We start from the raw sequence: 16632 nt of genomic DNA, 5'->3' as shown, positions 1-16632 counted from the left end.
TTCATGTTTCATATATAGTGAGTTTGTTGTGTGTGTGGACATCAGTGGAGCTGACTCTGATAGATGTTGCTGTGGTTTTAATGGTCTGACTGGGATTCTTCACTGGAACTGTTCTCTTTATCTGAGGAAACTTTCAGGTTGTTGAGGTGGGAGGAAAACTGGTAGAGACACTATGAATGTTATAAATCATCTGTGTGTGTGTGTGTGTGTGTGTGTGTGTGTGTGTGTGTGTGTGTGTGTGTGTGTGTGTGTGTGTGTGTGTGTGTGTGTGTGTGTGTGTGTGTGTGTGTGTGTGTGTGTGTGTGTGTGTGTGTGTGTGTGTGTGTGTGTGTGTGTGTGTGTGTTCAGTGAACTGTATCAGTCTCTGCAGTAGCTTCCAGCTGCAGCAGTCAGTTCAGTTTCTGTTCAGTCTGACTGAGGGAGGTTTTTGTATGACGCTTTTTCACTGTGTGAACAAAGCCTGACGGTTGATTTCATGATAACTCTGACAGTAATAAACTGCTGCATCTTCAGCCTGAACTCCACTGATGGTCAGAGTGAAGTCAGAGTTTGATCCACTGCCTGAAAAACGGCCTGGAATCCCTGATGCTCGACTGGTAGCCTCGTAAATGAGAAGTTTTGGAGTTTCTCCATCTCTCTGTTGGTACCAGGCTAAAAGGTACTTGCCAGACCAAGTATAAAGTACAGGACTAGGGCTACAGTTGATGGTTGCAGATCCTCCCAGTTCAGATCTCATTGCTGCAGGCTGAGTCACTGTGTACTGGCCTCTGGACTCTGAGGATACAGAGACAAAAACATAAAGCAGCATCATGGTTTTGTGGGCTTCATTTCAGAGGGACGGATGTTCATAGAGGAGAGGAGTTTGATTCTCTGGACTTTACCTGTGAAGCAGCAGCAGAGGAGAGTCCAGATGAGGACGGAGATCAAAGTCATGTTTTTGATGAGGAGGATTTCTGTGGCTTCTGTTGTCATGAAGGACAGCTGTCAGTCATCCAGTGTTCAACTCTCAGGACTATAAACTCTCCCAGAGCACTGGAGCATGGTGCTGCTGATGCAAAGTGGCTCTCTATGGAAATGCTCTGACTGACTCCAACAGGGACTTGGATTACTCTGATGATACTGTTTAATCAATGGATCAATCAACTTATCAGAGTATTGATTCATAATGTGTCAGTGATCATTTTAAGGTGGTTTGGGATTCATGTGTATTGACAGCAGAATGTAATTTGCTATATTTAAATGTATTACCACAAACACTTAATATAAAAGCAATAAAAATTTATATATTTTAAATAAAATTACATATATATGAAATGCGTATCACTGTGTTGTTGTCAGTTGTGAAATTACGTTAAAAATGTGACAAACAAGAGTCTAATTTTAGTGAGTTTGTTTGTGTCAAAGTCAGAGAGCCGTGTCCCTCTACAGTGAGAGGTTTTTGTACGACGGCTCAATGAGTTTGTATCACTGTGGTACACGTTCGGTGGAGGAACCAGACTGGATGTTGGAAGTAAGTCAAATGTTTCAAATATTTATCATTTCAACAAATCATTTTATTTTTTTCCTTTATATTAGACAGTTTTTTTGCGTCCACTTTCATGTCAAACTGTTTTTTATACATAATTTGCACTTAGAGACAAAAACCACTTTTGCATTTAAAGCTCAGAAACTTGCTGTAAAGAAAATAAAACATTAATTTAGACGATAAATCATTAATTTAACAACTTTGACAGTAAAGTTACATTTTTAGAGCTTGTAGTTTTAGTTCAGGGTTCAAAGTCAGAGAGCCGTGTCTCTCTACAGTGAGAGGTTTTTGTACGACGGCTCAATGAGTTTGTATCACTGTGGTACACGTTCGGTGGAGGAACCAGACTGGATGTTGGAAGTAAGTTTCTGCTCAAATGATAAATACAATATTGTAAAATAGTGTTTTGAATTAAGCTTTTGAATGCTTACAGTAGATAAATATATCATTTTTATTTCGGCACTTTTAGTATTCATATTGTATTTGTCCTTCTTTACCATGGAGGATAACTCAGAGCAGCTTCACTAAACTGTTCTTTACACATTCCTGTCAGACTGAAATTTAATAACTTGACATGTAGAAAAGATGAAGATTTAGATGCATTTTAAAGTGATTTTCTAAAAATCGTTTTTAATTCTAAGATTCAGTTTTTTACCATTGATTGGAATATAATGTGTTCAAATGAAATGAAGCAGAGTGATGATAACAATGGGTGTTTGAAAATGTGCCGAATTTCTGATCTCTGTATTGTTTCAAATGTAGTTTGAAGTCATTTGAACAGTTTGCTAAGTGATGTTTGAAATCAGCTGGTGGTCAGTTCATCTTCTGTGTTTGGTGATGTTTCCAGTGAGTGTTGTAATGTAATGCTTTGTTAACATATTTTAATGATTTTGATGAGAAAGTTATGAAATCTTGTTGTTTTATTTGCAGTGTAGTTTGATATATTTCAGGTCAAACTGTACGATGATTCTTTCTGTGCTGATCTGCATGAGAGGTTTCTTAAAGGGAAGTGAAACAATGTGTGAGTGAGTGACTGGTGGAGCAGAACAAGCATCTGACTCTGAAACTCCTTAAAGGGGAAAATCCACTCTCACACAGTAAAGGTGTCCAAGTGTCTGGTGTTTGACAGCTGTGTGGTCCCTGTCCTCTAATGTGATTGGTGTCTCCTAGGTGATGTCCGTCCCACCCTGACGGTGCTGCCCCCCTCCAGCCAGGAGCTGCAGCAGGGGAAGGCCACGCTCACGTGTCTGGCCAACAAGGGCTTCCCCTCAGACTGGAGTCTGGCCTGGAAGGTGGACGGCAGCAGCAGCAGCAGCTGGGAGCAGAGCAGGAGCCCCGGGGTGCTGCAGCAGGACGGCCACTACAGCTGGAGCAGCACCCTGAGGCTCACTGCAGACCAGTGGAGGAAGGTGGGCTCTGTGACCTGTGAGGCCACCCAGGGCTCCCAGACTCCACTCTCAGAGACACTCAGGAGAGACCAGTGTTCCCAGTCCTGACCTGACTCACTGGGACTCTGCTACTGGTTTTACTCTGCTACTGCTCTCAATCTGATGCAACTCTGTATTTTTCTCCCTCTGTCTCTTTAAATGTTGCAGTAATGATGTTTCTTGCTTTTTGATTTTAATATTTCACGAAAAATAAAGACATGTTCATCAAATCAATGATATTTGCAGCTTTATTATTATTATAATGATCATATTAATCTCTCTTAATGATAGCAGTGTTTCCATTAAATGTACAAAAACTGATCTCTCCTCAATATAAATGGACATACCAGGCAGTCGGGTAACACATGGTGTCCTTCACATCTGTCTGCTGTTTGTCTATATACCAGTATGCTGAAAATTAAACAATAAAACACGTCTGTCAGGCTTGAGCGTGTTTCAGTTCATATTACAGATTTCTAAAGTGACATGAGGGTGATCTGCTTCTTCTAAATATTCACATTCTAAATCAGTTTTAACATGTTTTTATTTAATTTGTTGTTTTGACTTTCTGAGAAAAGTAAAACCTTCTGAATATATCTGAACTTCTTAAACTGTTGTAGCTTTAGAAATAAAAAGCATAATATCATCAGCATACAATCACATAAAATGAATGTGATGTTTGGTTGTGACCTGTGAAATATTGACACATCAGCATACTGTTTTTAGAGGGGGCTCAAATGTTTAACACATTAAATTTCACCTTTTTTCAAAGTCACCTAGCTCTCTCATACCTGCACGTAGAAATGTGATTCCAACTTTAAAACGGAGAAAAACTTCTGCTCTCTCCAAAACACCAAACTGTTTTTACATAACATGTAAACTTTTCAAACTATAAGCAGTCAAACAAGGAGTGGAAATCACTTTTTCTTCAAATTAGAGTGGAAGCGTCAGTTAGCTTGAGTGCGAGAACCAGTAAAAAACAACTTTAATTTTTATTTTTAACTCGAGCTCACAGCCAAACCGAAAAAAGGAAACAAATAATGTTTTGTCAAAATGTAGACATAGGTGTTGGGATTCATAAAATGTGATGTTGACAGGCGGGGTCTGCACAAAATTTAGACGGGGGAGCCGAGTCCGGCAGCAATACCTGTCTCGCTCCCCATTGACCCTATGTAATCGTCTTTAAAAAAAAAAAGAAAATCTCACTCTGTCTTCGCACTGAGCTCTCTCGCTCATTTTAAAGAATATCTGAATAAAATAAACACTGACAAAATCTGCCGGCTTCTGTGTCTCTCACTGTGTTTTTGGTTTTTGGATAGGAGTTACGGTTTTCTCACAGTTTGCAATTGTTCGGGACCTTGTCAGAAGCCAAATTCTGGGGCATTTTGAGAATTTTTTCTAAGCAGATTCTCACACATCGCCGTAGCAACCGTAGGGCCTTAGCTGCCCTTAGCAACCTGTCGCTGGGCAGAAACTGAGCTACTTTGTTGCGATTGGCTAATTCCTGTCTGTCTGTTTTGCCAGTTAACTGAGCTAATTCATTTGAATGGAGTGATTAATTCATGTTTACTGTGGACAAAATAAATATTTTATTGTATTGTATTGTAGTTGTATGATGTGTGGTGTATAAAAAGATTCAACATGTATCAATAGAAGATGAACATAATGTACATAATTATAATGAGTAATATAATAAAATAAAAAAGTATAATAAAATCTACTCTCTTAATAATAAGATTTACTTATTCTCATTATACATGCTCCCTCTTTGACAGATCATTGAGAAGCATGGTGTTTCTTTTCATTGTTATGCTGATGATACACAGTTGTACCTACCAGTGAAACCCACTGAGCCTGGAACTCTGAGTTCTCTTATTGACTGCCTTAATGACCTGAAACATTTGGATGGCAAACAATTTCCTACAACTGAACTCAGATAAGACAGAGATCATTGTCATCGGGTCCCAGCATGTGAGAGAACAAATCCTGCCATCTGCTGGTGACCTTTCAAAAAACATCAAGACTGTTGAAGGAAATCTTGGTGTGTGGTTTGATACAAATTTAAACTTTGAGCAGCACACCACAAAGCTTGTTTAATCATGTTTCTACCATTTAAGGTTTGATAAAACCTGAAAATGCTGTCTTATAAATCATGATTTAACTTTTATTACACTACCTTTTTCATGAATATTAAACATTAAATTCTTCAGCTGTGTTTGATTCTGACTCTGAGTGAGACTCACTCTAACACAGTGATCCTGTTCTGACACTGTATCAACTAAATAATCTTAAAAATTATACTCAATTTAAATAACTAAAGGTATAATTATAGAGTTATTGCTGTAATAAGTGATGTCTTTTATGTCAAACCTCTGTTGTTTTGGTCTGAGTGCAGCTGTTGAGTCAGATCAGTTCCTCTCCAGCTGAGGGAGGTTTTTGTACGACGTTGTATCACTGTGTGAACGGTGTGTTGCCACCATACTGACAGTAGTAAACTCCTGAATCTTCAGCCTGAACTCTACTGATGGTCAGAGCGTAGTCAGTGTATTCTGTAATCACACGTCCATTAAAACGATCCGAAACTCCAGACTGACGGGTTGTAGCTTTATAAATCAGGAGTTTAGGGGCTTCTCCAGATTTCTGAAGGTACCAGTGGAGCCAGTTACCAACACTTGAACTGGTTTTACATCTGATGGAGACAGTCTGTCCTGGAGCAACAGAGTGAGATCCAGGAGACTGAGTCAGGATGATTTGTCCTGATGAACCTGGAAAACATGAAAAAGAGGAGAAGGCTTATTGAGACAAATCCAGCTTGGAGAAAGATGATCAACATGAAAACAGAAGAGTATCATTTCTTTAACATGGAGAATAGATGGAAGAAGGTAAATGCTGCTTGTTTCAGTGTTTCTCCATCACAGCAGAACATCATTGTGGTGAACCTGGTTGCATCCTGAAGCCAAGTTTTCAGCAGAGAGTCTCACCCTGAACAAGGAGCCCCAGGGTGCCCAGCAGTAGAGTCAGTGACATCATCATTGTGCTGGCGGCGTGTCAGTGGCTCTGAAAGGTCTGGACAGCCACTGATCAACACTGGCCTCTTAACGGCTGGGAGCAGAGAGGCAGGACAGATATGCAAACACACAGAGTCAGTCAACTGTAGCTGTCCTCAACATATCATGCTGTTTCCTCCTCACTGCTGGGACAACTCTACATTTACATCATCCTCATGTAGATTAACATCAAGCCTGAATGTGAAGTTCTCATTACACTGACTCTTGTGTTTGGTCTTCCATGTTTGTTCCACAGCTCTAAAAGGTGTGTGTTGTGTGTCGAGTCATTTTTTTATAATCAGTACAGCAAGACACTATTAAAAAAATCGGAAAGCAAATGTGTACGTTCAATTTGTTCCTGACGCTTATGCATGTGTTGTGTACATAATTTCTTACATGTCGAAGGCAGAAAGGGAGATGGGATTGTTGCTCGCTAATGCCCAAAGAGAAGCATCAAAGGACGGGAGTGTTAGTGCTAAAGAGGCATTGAGAAGTCTAGACAGAGTTTATCTACATAACAAATATGTGTGAGCTCAAATACTTGTTTTACTTTGCTGGTTTACAAAACCATTTTCAGTCTCTCCCTAACAATTTCAAACAGAAGGACATGTTAACTGCTTTTACATTAAAAATGCAATAATGTAAAAGTCAGGATTCATCAAAGTGGTATCTGATTAATAATTATCAATTTAACTTCTGTGAGCTCTGTCAGTTGGGTTTTAAGTATTTAAATGTATGATCAAAATTTTTTGTGTTTTAATGCTGATTATTTATTAAACTTGAGGTTTTGCAGCAGTGAAAAAGATCAAATTCATCAAAGAAACAACAGTTTATTTCTCCTGAAAACTTTAAATATTTTTCTTCACTGTTGAACACTTGAAAGTATTTTTCAATTTTAAGGTGGATTTTTCTTTCTTCTTGTTTCAGCATCTGGAGGGCAACAGAGGAACACTGTACACCTTCCTGCTGCTGCAAACTGACAAAAAATCACAATAACCACTGAAACTGTTTTACACTTTATTTCTTCACAGCAGAATTTCAAAACCTCAAAATATCACAACATGAAAATGATCAAAAAACATTGTTACAGTAATACATACAATAAAACAGACTAGCAAAACTGTCAAATCATTAAATAAAATAATATAGTATAACATATAGGAAATATTCACATGCATTGTTTAAAATTGAAAAAGCAGTTTTTAAACAATAACAACTTTCAACATAAAGTTACATTCCAGTGGTTTGACTTTGTAAAGTTGTAAATGACCTGAGATTGAACATGCATTATAAGACTATCAGTGTTATACCTTTATATTAAAGTGCTGCCATTGATGCTGTTAACTACAATAAACTTCTACACAGACGGCAGAGATATGTTGCTGTCTGTCACAGTGTTAAACTGATTCAGTCTTTATCCTTTAGTAGAGCTAAATTATATTTATATAGGTTGTTTGCTACACTGACTGTAAAATGGTCTGAATCCCTGATGCTCAAGTGATAAGATAGTTAATGAGTAGTTTAAGAGTTTCACCATCTTTGTGTTCATAACAGGCTAAATAGTGATTTACTCCAAACATAAACTCTCTGACTGGTCCTACAGCTGATGGAGACAGATCCTCCCAGAGCAGATGCCACTGCTGCAGGCTGAATGAATGTGTTTAAGTAAATCTTTCTCTGAAACTAAGGAATCTTTGAGCAGGTGGACCCATTGCAGAGACCAAAGGAGAAAGCAGGACTGACATTAAAGGTCTTTATTCTTGAAATTGCAGGTAAGAAACAAAACTAGCTGAACAAGTCTGAATACACAGAGCAGAACCAGAACAAATGTTCCAACAAAGACTTAAATACTGACTGAAATAATGGGGGAATGGGGAACAGGTGACTAGACACAGGTGCAGGCTGGGAGTGATTGGCTGGGAAAGACACTGGGAGCAGAGCAGGGCTGATGAACATGATGCAGGGCAGGTGTGCAGGGAAAGTGTGGAGGGAAAAGCTGAACAGAGTCGAACACATACAACTCAAAGACAGACTGTAAGGCAGAGAATAAAACAGCATGAAGAAAGAGAACAGACCAATTAATAAAAGGCAACCAAAGTAATAATTCAGTCTTTCGAAAAAGAAAATAAGCCTTCTCCCTCACAGGTCCAGTCTTCACAAATAAAGTCTGAAGGCATCTGGTGGACAATAGTTACTAAGGAACATAAAGACAGACTCTTAAGAGCAGGAGGGTCAAACAGGGAGTCTAAATCAGCCCACTGGATAACTGTGCAAACCATGAAAATTGCAGAGGAATAATTCCAATTTTTCAATAAAACACAACTGTACAGGTTTATTTTCACTCAACTTTCACAGTCAAGGTTTCTGATCTGCCTGTGAACGTCCAACATCAGATAACTGACTTGTGATTCATATAAAACAAACACTTGAATGACTTTCTGAAACTGGCAGCTGCTCAGGATTTGACTCCTAATATTGATGCACTTGTGAAGGCTGAGAGGAGCAAGTTAAACTGTGAGGAGCCTACTTCATGTAAAATGCTGCTTCAGAGGTTTTTCCTCCCTGAACAGAAAACAATGAAAACATACTGTTGTTATATTTAAACCTTTCATACATTAAACATTGTGCAACATTTTTGTCAGGCTCCACAGAAATACGACTCATGGCTCATTCAGGTCAGTCTTTTTAAATTTACTTCAATGCAACTAAATAGTTTCCTTCAGTTTCTTTCAGGTCATCAGAACAAAGTTGTGACTGTGTTTGTTCCACTGTGAGACCAAAATATTGTGATTATTATCAACAATCGATTCATAATTATTACTACAGTGTGTGTGTGTGTGTGTGTGTGTGTGTGTGTGTGTGTGTGTGTGTGTGTGTGTGTGTGTGTGTGTGTGTGTGTGTGTGTGTGTGTGTGTGTGTGTGTGTGTGTTCAGTGAACTGTATCAGTCTCTGCAGTAGCTTCCAGCTGCAGCAGTCAGTTCAGTTTCGGTTCAGTCTGACTGAGGGAGGTTTTTGTACGACGCTTTTTCACTGTGTGAACACAAACTGACTGTTGATAAAATGAAGACTCTGACAGTAATAAACTGCTGCATCTTCAGCCTGAACTCCACTGATGGTCAGAGTGAAGTCAGTTTGTGAGCCACTGCTTGAAAAACGATCTGGAATCCCTGATGCTCGATTGGTAGTATAATAAATGAGAAGTTGAGGAGCTTCTCCATCTCTCTGTTGGTACCAGGCTAAACAGTTACTATTTGGAATACTCTGACTGGTCTTACAGTTGATGGTTGCAGATCCTCCCAGTTCAGATCTCACTGCTGCAGACTGAGTCACTGTGATCTGGCCTCTGGACTCTGAGGATACAGAGACAAAAACATAAAGCAGCATCATGGTTTTGTGGGCTTCATTTCAGAGGGACGGATGTTCATAGAGGAGAGGAGTTTGATTCTCTGGACTTTACCTGTGAAGCAGCAGCAGAGGAGAGTCCAGATGAGGACGGAGATCAAAGTCATGTTTTTGATGAGGAGGATTTCTGTGGCTTCTGTTGTCATGAAGGACAGCTGTCAGTCATCCAGTGTTCAACTCTCAGGACTATAAACTCTCCCAGAGCACTGGAGCATGGTGCTGCTGATGCAAAGTGGCTCTCTATGGAAATGCTCTGACTGATGAACAGAATCATCACATTTTCAAGTGTTATTTTTTGTTTCTTGCTGTAAACGATAAAGATCTCTTCATGTCACTATTACATACTGCCCCCTACTGGATAGGATTTGTATAACATGAATTTCCATTTATAATGTTGTGTGTTTTCTCCCAGGTCCTGATCCAGTCTGACTGAGGGAGGACCGATATAGAGGGAGAGACATTTGGCTCACACATTTGGCTTCTCTGTCCAGCTGGGCCAGTATTCTTTGGCCACTTCCCCCCTGAGCTGTGGGGTGCCTCAGGGCTCTATTTTTGGGCTCCCTCCTCTTTTCGATATATATGTTGCCATGTGGATCCATATTTAGAAAGCACAATGTCTCATTTCATTGCTTTGCAGATGACGTACAAATCTATATACCCTTAAAAACAAATGAGCAAGCCTCTGTCCAGGTCTTATTAGACTGCTTCAATGATATTAGATCTTGGGTGGAAGTGAACTTTCTTTCCATGAACAAAAATAAAACAGATTATTTTATTCGGCCAACAAAATCTCCTACATGGTTATGACAGCGCCATTGGCACCCTGAAGTCTCACTGTCACCCTTTTGCAAGGAACCTTGGTGTTATTTTGGACAGTGACTTTAGGTTCGATAAGCAGATAAGCTCTATCGTTAAAACGAGCTTCTTCCAGCTTAGATTATTAGCAAAAGTAAAGGCTTATCTCCCCAGAAACGATTTCGAGAAAGTTATTCACACCTTTGTTACATCACGCTTAGACTACTGTAACTCTTTGCTTGCTGGTCTCGACCAGTAAGCACTGCCCCGGTTACAGGTTGTTCAGAATGCAGCCGCCCGCCTGCTGACTGGAAAGAAACGACGTGATCACATCAGTCCTGTCCTTGCATCTTTGCAATGGCTGCCTGTTCATTTTAGGATCCAGTTCAAGGTTTTATTAATTATTTTTAAGTGTTTAAACGGTCTGGCACCATCTTATTTATCAGAGCTTGTACAGCCTCACAGTACTTCCAGAGCACTTAGGTCGACAAACCAGCAGCTCCTGGCAGTACCTCGGTCCAGACTCTGTACTCGTGGGGACAGAACCTCGGTCCAGACTCTGTACTCGTGGGGACAGAGCCTCGGTCCAGACTCTGTACTCGTGGGGACAGAACCTCGGTCCAGACTCTGTACTCGTGGGGACAGAGCCTCGGTCCAGACTCTGTATTCGTGGGGACAGAACCTCGGTCCAGACTCTGTACTCGTGGGGACAGAGCCTTCTCAGTGGCCCCAAAGCTGTGGAACTGCCTACCTATCCAGGTTACAGCTGCACAGTCTGTTGAGCACTTTAAGACACTGCTGAAAACCCGTCTTTTCTCCCTGACGTTCAGCCCCAGCTAGGAGAGAATCCTTGGCTTTTTATTTTATTTTCATCTTTACTTTTACTCTTTTTTAAATTGAGCTCTTACTATTCCGTTAGTTTTATTTATTATTATATTTGTGTATGATTATATTGTATTTTAATAACTGTACAGCACTTTGGTTCAACTGAGGTTGTTTTTAAATGTGGTTTATAAATAAAGGTTGGCTTGAGTTTGACTCACACTCTCTTCTACTTCACAGCATCAGCAGCAGTTTGTGTTGTTTTTGTCATGTTTTATTTCTTTATCTTTGTTAGTTTTCTGTGTGTTTGGTGGGTCTGGTAGTCCATTTAGTTTCTATGATTAGATTAGAGGGGACAGCCCAGACCCTTCATCCCTTAGTGGACTGGTCTGGGTGTCTTCTCTTCTTTTTGTTCAATTTTTGTTAAAAGTTGTTGGTCATTTTATTAATAAATGTGTTAAATGTTTGGCACTCTGGACTTTTTCATTATGTTTAAAGATGGAAAAGTTAAATTTAAAGATGAAGTGAGAACATTTGAACAGAAGCAGTGAGTGTGTGCTCTTCACATGTGTCCTCTCTGTCCTGCTCTGTACTGTATTGTTCTGTATTACAGCATGTGGATGGAGGAGCAGAGACAGGAAGCTAGTAGACAGATTGTGGGATCGACTGGTGTAATGCTGTATTGATGAGTTGATGAATAATAAAAGGCTGATTTATACCTCTGTGTCTGAGAGTCTGTATTTACATCTGTTGGAGCTCAGAGGATCATAAAGTCACTAATGTGCAATTCTTTCAAACAATAATCTTCATGTAGCTGCGATTCACAAACTGTAGACGCCACAAGAGCTTTGATCAGTGTGCAGCTGCTTCCACATGTTCAGTGGTCTCACTGAATATCTGCTCTTCCACTGGATCTTTTTCTTTTCATTAATGCTGCAACAATGATATTATCCTCATCTAACAGATCCACTACTGCCAGTCCAAACTTTGTCTTCAGCAGCGTTGTTACTGCTCTGTATAACAAAGTGAATATGAGAGAAAGTGAACACAGCTAGAACAGCTAACAGGTAGAGTCTACACAGAACTGTCAATCAGCTGCTGAGCTGTGGAGACGCCTTGATACAGAAGTTTAATTCAAGATTTAAAGAATCTGATGTTATAAATGTAAAACTTCATATCACATTTCATACGATTGAAATATGATTGATGATGAGATACATGTTTTCACTTTTTTTTCATTTAATTCAGTGTAACTAAATAATTTAATTCAATATCATGTTATCATCAGTGTGTGTGTGTGTGTGTGTGTGTGTGTGTGTGTGTGTGTGTGTGTGTGTGTGTGTGTGTGTGTGTGTGTGTGTGTGTGTGTGTGTGTGTGTGTGTGTGTGTGTGTGTGTGTGTGTGTGTGTGTGTGTTCAGTGAACTGTATCAGTCTCTGCAGTAGCTTCCAGCTGCAGCAGTCAGTTCAGTTTATGTTCAGTCTGACTGAGGGAGGTTTTTGTACGACGCTTTTTCACTGTGTGAACACATTTCCACTGTGAAGACTCTGACAGTAATAAACAGCTGCATCTTCAGCCTGAACTCCACTGATGGTCAGAGTGAAGTCAGAGTTTGATCCACTGCCTGAAAAACGACCTGGAATCCCTGAGATTCTTTGATTAGTGTAGCGAATGAGGAGTTTAGGAGCTTCTCCAGCTCTCTGTTGGTACCAGGCTAAACAGTTACTATTTGGAATTCTCTGACTGGTCTTACAGTTGATGGTTGCAGATCGTCCCAGTTCAGATGTCACTGCTGCAGACTGAGTCACTGTGTACTGGCCTCTGGACTCTGAGGATACAGAGACAAAAACATAAAGCAGCATCATGGTTTTGTGGGCTTCATTTCAGAGGGACGGATGTTCATAGAGGAGAGGAGTTTGATTCTCTGGATTTTACCTGTGAAGCAGCAGCAGAGGAGAGTCCAGATGAGGACGGAGATCAAAGTCATGTTTTTGATGAGGAGGATTTCTGTGGCTTCTGTTGTCATGAAGGACAGCTGTCAGTCATCCAGTGTTCAACTCTCAGGACTATAAACTCTCCCAGAGCACTGGAGCATGGTGCTGCTGATGCAAAGTGGCTCTCTATGGAAATGCTCTGACTGACTCCAACAGGGACTTGGATTACTCTGATGATGCTGTTTAATCAATGGATCAATCAACTTATCAGAGTATTGATTCATAATGTGTCAGTGATCATTTTAAGGTGGTTTGGGATTCATGTGTATTGACAGCAGAATGTAATTTGTTACATTTAAATGTATTACCACAAACACTTAATATGAAATCAATAAAAATGAACATATGTTAAATAAAATTACATATATATGAAATGCGTATCACTGTGTTGTTGTCAGTTGTGAAATTACGTTAAAAATGTGACAAACAAGAGTCTAATTTTAGTGAGTTTGTTTGTGTCAAAGTCAGAGAGCCGTGTCTCTCTACAGTGAGAGGTTTTTGTACGACGGCTCAATGAGTTTGTATCACTGTGGTACACGTTCGGTGGAGGAACCAGACTGGATGTTGGAAGTAAGTTTCTGCTCAAATGATAAATACAATATTGTAAAATAGTGTTTTGAATTAAGCTTTTGAATGCTTACAGTAGATAAATATATCATTTTTATTTCTGCACTTTTAGTATTCATGTTGTATTTCTCCTTCTTTACCATGGAGGATAACTCAGAGCAGCTTCACTAAACTGTTCTTTACACATTCCTGTCAGACTGAAATTTAATAACTTGACATGTAGAAAAGATGAAGATTTAGATGCATTTTAAAGTGATTTTCTAAGAGTCATTTTTAATTTTTAGATTCAGTTTTTTACCATTGACTGGAATATAATGTGTTCAAATGAAATGAAGCAGAGTGATGATAACAATGGGTGTTTGAAAATGTGCCAAATTTCTGATCTCTGTATTGTTTCAAATGTAGTTTGAAGTCATTTGAACAGTTTGCTAAGTGATGTTTGAAATCAGCTGGTGGTCAGTTCATCTTCTGTGTTTGGTGATGTTTCCAGTGAGTGTTGTAATGTAATGCTTTGTTAACATTTTTCATGATTTTGATGAGAAGTTTGTTTTATTTGCAGTGTAGTTTGATATATTTCAGGTCAAACTGTACGATGATTCTTTCTGTGCTGATCTGCATGAGAGGTTTCTTAAAGGGAAGTGAAACAATGTGTGAGTGAGTGACTGGTGGAGCAGAAAAAGCATCTGACACAAACTCCTTAAAGGGGAAAATCCACTCTCACACAGTAAAGGTGTCCAAGTGTCTGGTGTTTGACAGCTGTGTGGTCCCTGTCCTCTAATGTGATTGGTGTCTCCTAGGTGATGTCCGTCCCACCCTGACGGTGCTGCCCCCCTCCAGCCAGGAGCTGCAGCAGGGGAAGGCCACGCTCACGTGTCTGGCCAACAAGGGCTTCCCCTCAGACTGGAGTCTGGCCTGGAAGGTGGACGGCAGCAGCAGCAGCAGCAGCAGCTGGGAGCAGAGCAGGAGCCCCGGGGTGCTGCAGCAGGACGGCCACTACAGCTGGAGCAGCACCCTGAGGCTCACTGCAGACCAGTGGAGGAAGGTGGGCTCTGTGACCTGTGAGGCCACCCAGGGCTCCCAGACTCCACTCTCAGAGACACTGAGGAGAGACCAGTGTTCCCAGTCCTGACCTGACCCACTGGGACTCTGCTACTGGGTTAACTCTGCTACTGCTCTCACTCTGATGTCTTTAACTCTCTCTGTCTCTTTTTGTCTATTTCTCTCTTCACAATCATCACATTTCTCAAGTGTGTTATTTTTTTGCTTGCAGTAATTCTGATATTCTCTGTATGTTAAAACAATAAAGACATATTAATCAAATAATCTGTCTCAATGCATCTTATTACAATAATAACTTACATCATAAGTCCCTTTTTTATTATTAACAGAAGATCAATTAAATGGACTTTGTTTGTCTCGGGGTCACCGAATTAATCACAATTAATAATTTTATTAAATAATTAATAGTATGTAAAGTGCCCCACTAGACGCAGTAAAACACTAGACCTGTGCTACTGCTCAGTGAAAAATGCATTCAAATCCATCGCCCTCCCACCTCTTGGCTCTTCAGATCACAACTGTGTGCACCTCATCCCCTCATAGTCCACTGCCCTTAAGAGGGGTAAGGTACAGACTGTATGCTAAAGACTGGTCAGAGGAGGCTTGCTTGTATCTTCAGGGCTTCCTGGATTCCACAGACTGGAACATGTTTAAGGACTCTTGCTCTGATATTGATGAACTGACTGATGTTATTAGTAGCTGGGTCTCATACTGTGAGGACACTGTTGTTCCAACTAAGGTTTTTAAGGTATATCCAAATAGTAAACCATGGGTCTCTAAGTCCCTTAAGAGTCTTCTGTATGAAAAGAAAATAGCTTTTAAGGCAGGTAACTTGCAGGTGTTGCACAACCTTCAGACAATACTTCTGACTTTGAAGAAAGTAATAAAAAATGGTCTAAAAAATTCTCTCTCTTATTATTCTGGCATTTAGCAAATATAAATAATGTTGGTAATCCTAACTGACTAAAACAGTAAAAGTTTCATCTGATATAAAGTCAGACAGTGAGAAAAAACAGGTTATATGTCTTTTTATACAGTGAATGTAAACTTGTGGTTTCAACTGTAACTGTGTGTGAGAGTCTGTATTTACACCACGTTTGCAGCATCTCTGTTTACTTCATGTAGCGCTGATACACAAACTGTACAGACACAAGATTTCTGATCAGTCTGCTTCCAGTTTCATGCTGTATATTTCCACTGCTGTTTTTCTCCTCGTCCTCTTTCTACATGTTCACTGGTATCAGACTCTCTGCTCTTCATATGCTTTTTCTTTTGTTGTCAATAAAGCTTTAAAATGTCTCTTTTCCTCATCTAATAAGGTCTACTGCCTGTACAAACTCTCACTTCAGCACTATTGTTACAGATATACGTCACTGAGTGGATGTAGAAGAACTCTTAAAACAAACAATCATATAATGTGATACTGTATTAGATTAAACAATACATTTAATGGACCTTTAATTTCCTGAAGAGTTGTAAAATGTAATGTTTTGTTACTGTGAAATGAATAAATGAAATGATCAGTTATTAAGAGCTGAAAGTCTTAGGTATTGTTCACCTCTGATGTTGAGCACGTTCAATCTCTCAATGCTTAACAAATTGTGTTCATGTTAATTTCCTACAATTGCTGTTTTAATAATAATGTGTTATATAGTAAAATATTTTAAAAACTAAAAAGATAGAAAAAAACCTGAAAATGCTGTCTTATAAATCATGATTTAACTTTTATTACACTACCTTTTTCATGAAGATTAGACATTAAATTCTTCAGCTGTGTTTGATTCTGACTCTGAGTGAGACTCTAACACAGTGATCCTGTTCTGACACTGTATCAACTAAATAATCTTCAAAATTATACTTACTTTAAATAACTAATAGTATAATTATAGAGTTATTGCTGTAATAAGTGATGTATTTTATGTCAAACCTCTGTTGTTTTGGTCTGAGTGCAGCTGTTGAGTCAGATCAGTTCCTCTCCAGCTGAGGGAGGTTTTT

General features: G+C 39.5%; 5 gene segments (V, D, J or C); 2 read left to right on the top strand and 3 right to left on the bottom strand.

Moving 5' to 3' along the window:
- The first annotated feature begins 1313 nt into the window (after positions 1-1313).
- Positions 1314-3156, top strand: LOC133996759 (Ig kappa-b4 chain C region-like). The segment is given in 3 exon segments: positions 1314-1340; positions 1459-1510; positions 2696-3156. Coding segments are annotated over 3 exon segments (405 nt in total).
- Positions 3157-5403: 2247 nt separating this feature from the next.
- LOC133996757 (Ig kappa chain V region 3381-like) lies at positions 5404-5985 on the bottom strand. The segment is given in 2 exon segments: positions 5404-5717; positions 5934-5985. Coding segments are annotated over 2 exon segments (366 nt in total).
- Positions 5986-9026: 3041 nt separating this feature from the next.
- LOC133996756 (immunoglobulin kappa variable 4-1-like) lies at positions 9027-9545 on the bottom strand. The segment is given in 2 exon segments: positions 9027-9349; positions 9457-9545. Coding segments are annotated over 2 exon segments (375 nt in total).
- Positions 9546-12531: 2986 nt separating this feature from the next.
- LOC133996755 (immunoglobulin kappa variable 4-1-like) lies at positions 12532-13041 on the bottom strand. The segment is given in 2 exon segments: positions 12532-12845; positions 12953-13041. Coding segments are annotated over 2 exon segments (366 nt in total).
- A 500-nt stretch (positions 13042-13541) lies between these two features.
- Positions 13542-14757, top strand: LOC133996294 (Ig kappa-b4 chain C region-like; the record flags this gene model as incomplete). The annotated part of the segment is given in 2 exon segments: positions 13542-13581; positions 14376-14757. Coding segments are annotated over 2 exon segments (372 nt in total), but the record flags the coding sequence as incomplete, so codon positions are not given.
- Between the last annotated feature and the right edge of the window lie 1875 nt (positions 14758-16632).

Source organism: Scomber scombrus, chromosome 16 (assembly GCF_963691925.1).
Source record: "Scomber scombrus chromosome 16, fScoSco1.1, whole genome shotgun sequence".
Classification (NCBI taxonomy): Eukaryota; Metazoa; Chordata; class Actinopteri; order Scombriformes; family Scombridae; genus Scomber; species Scomber scombrus.
The sequence above is the reverse complement of the archived record's forward strand: the minus strand, read 5'-3'. Positions and strand labels throughout refer to the sequence as shown.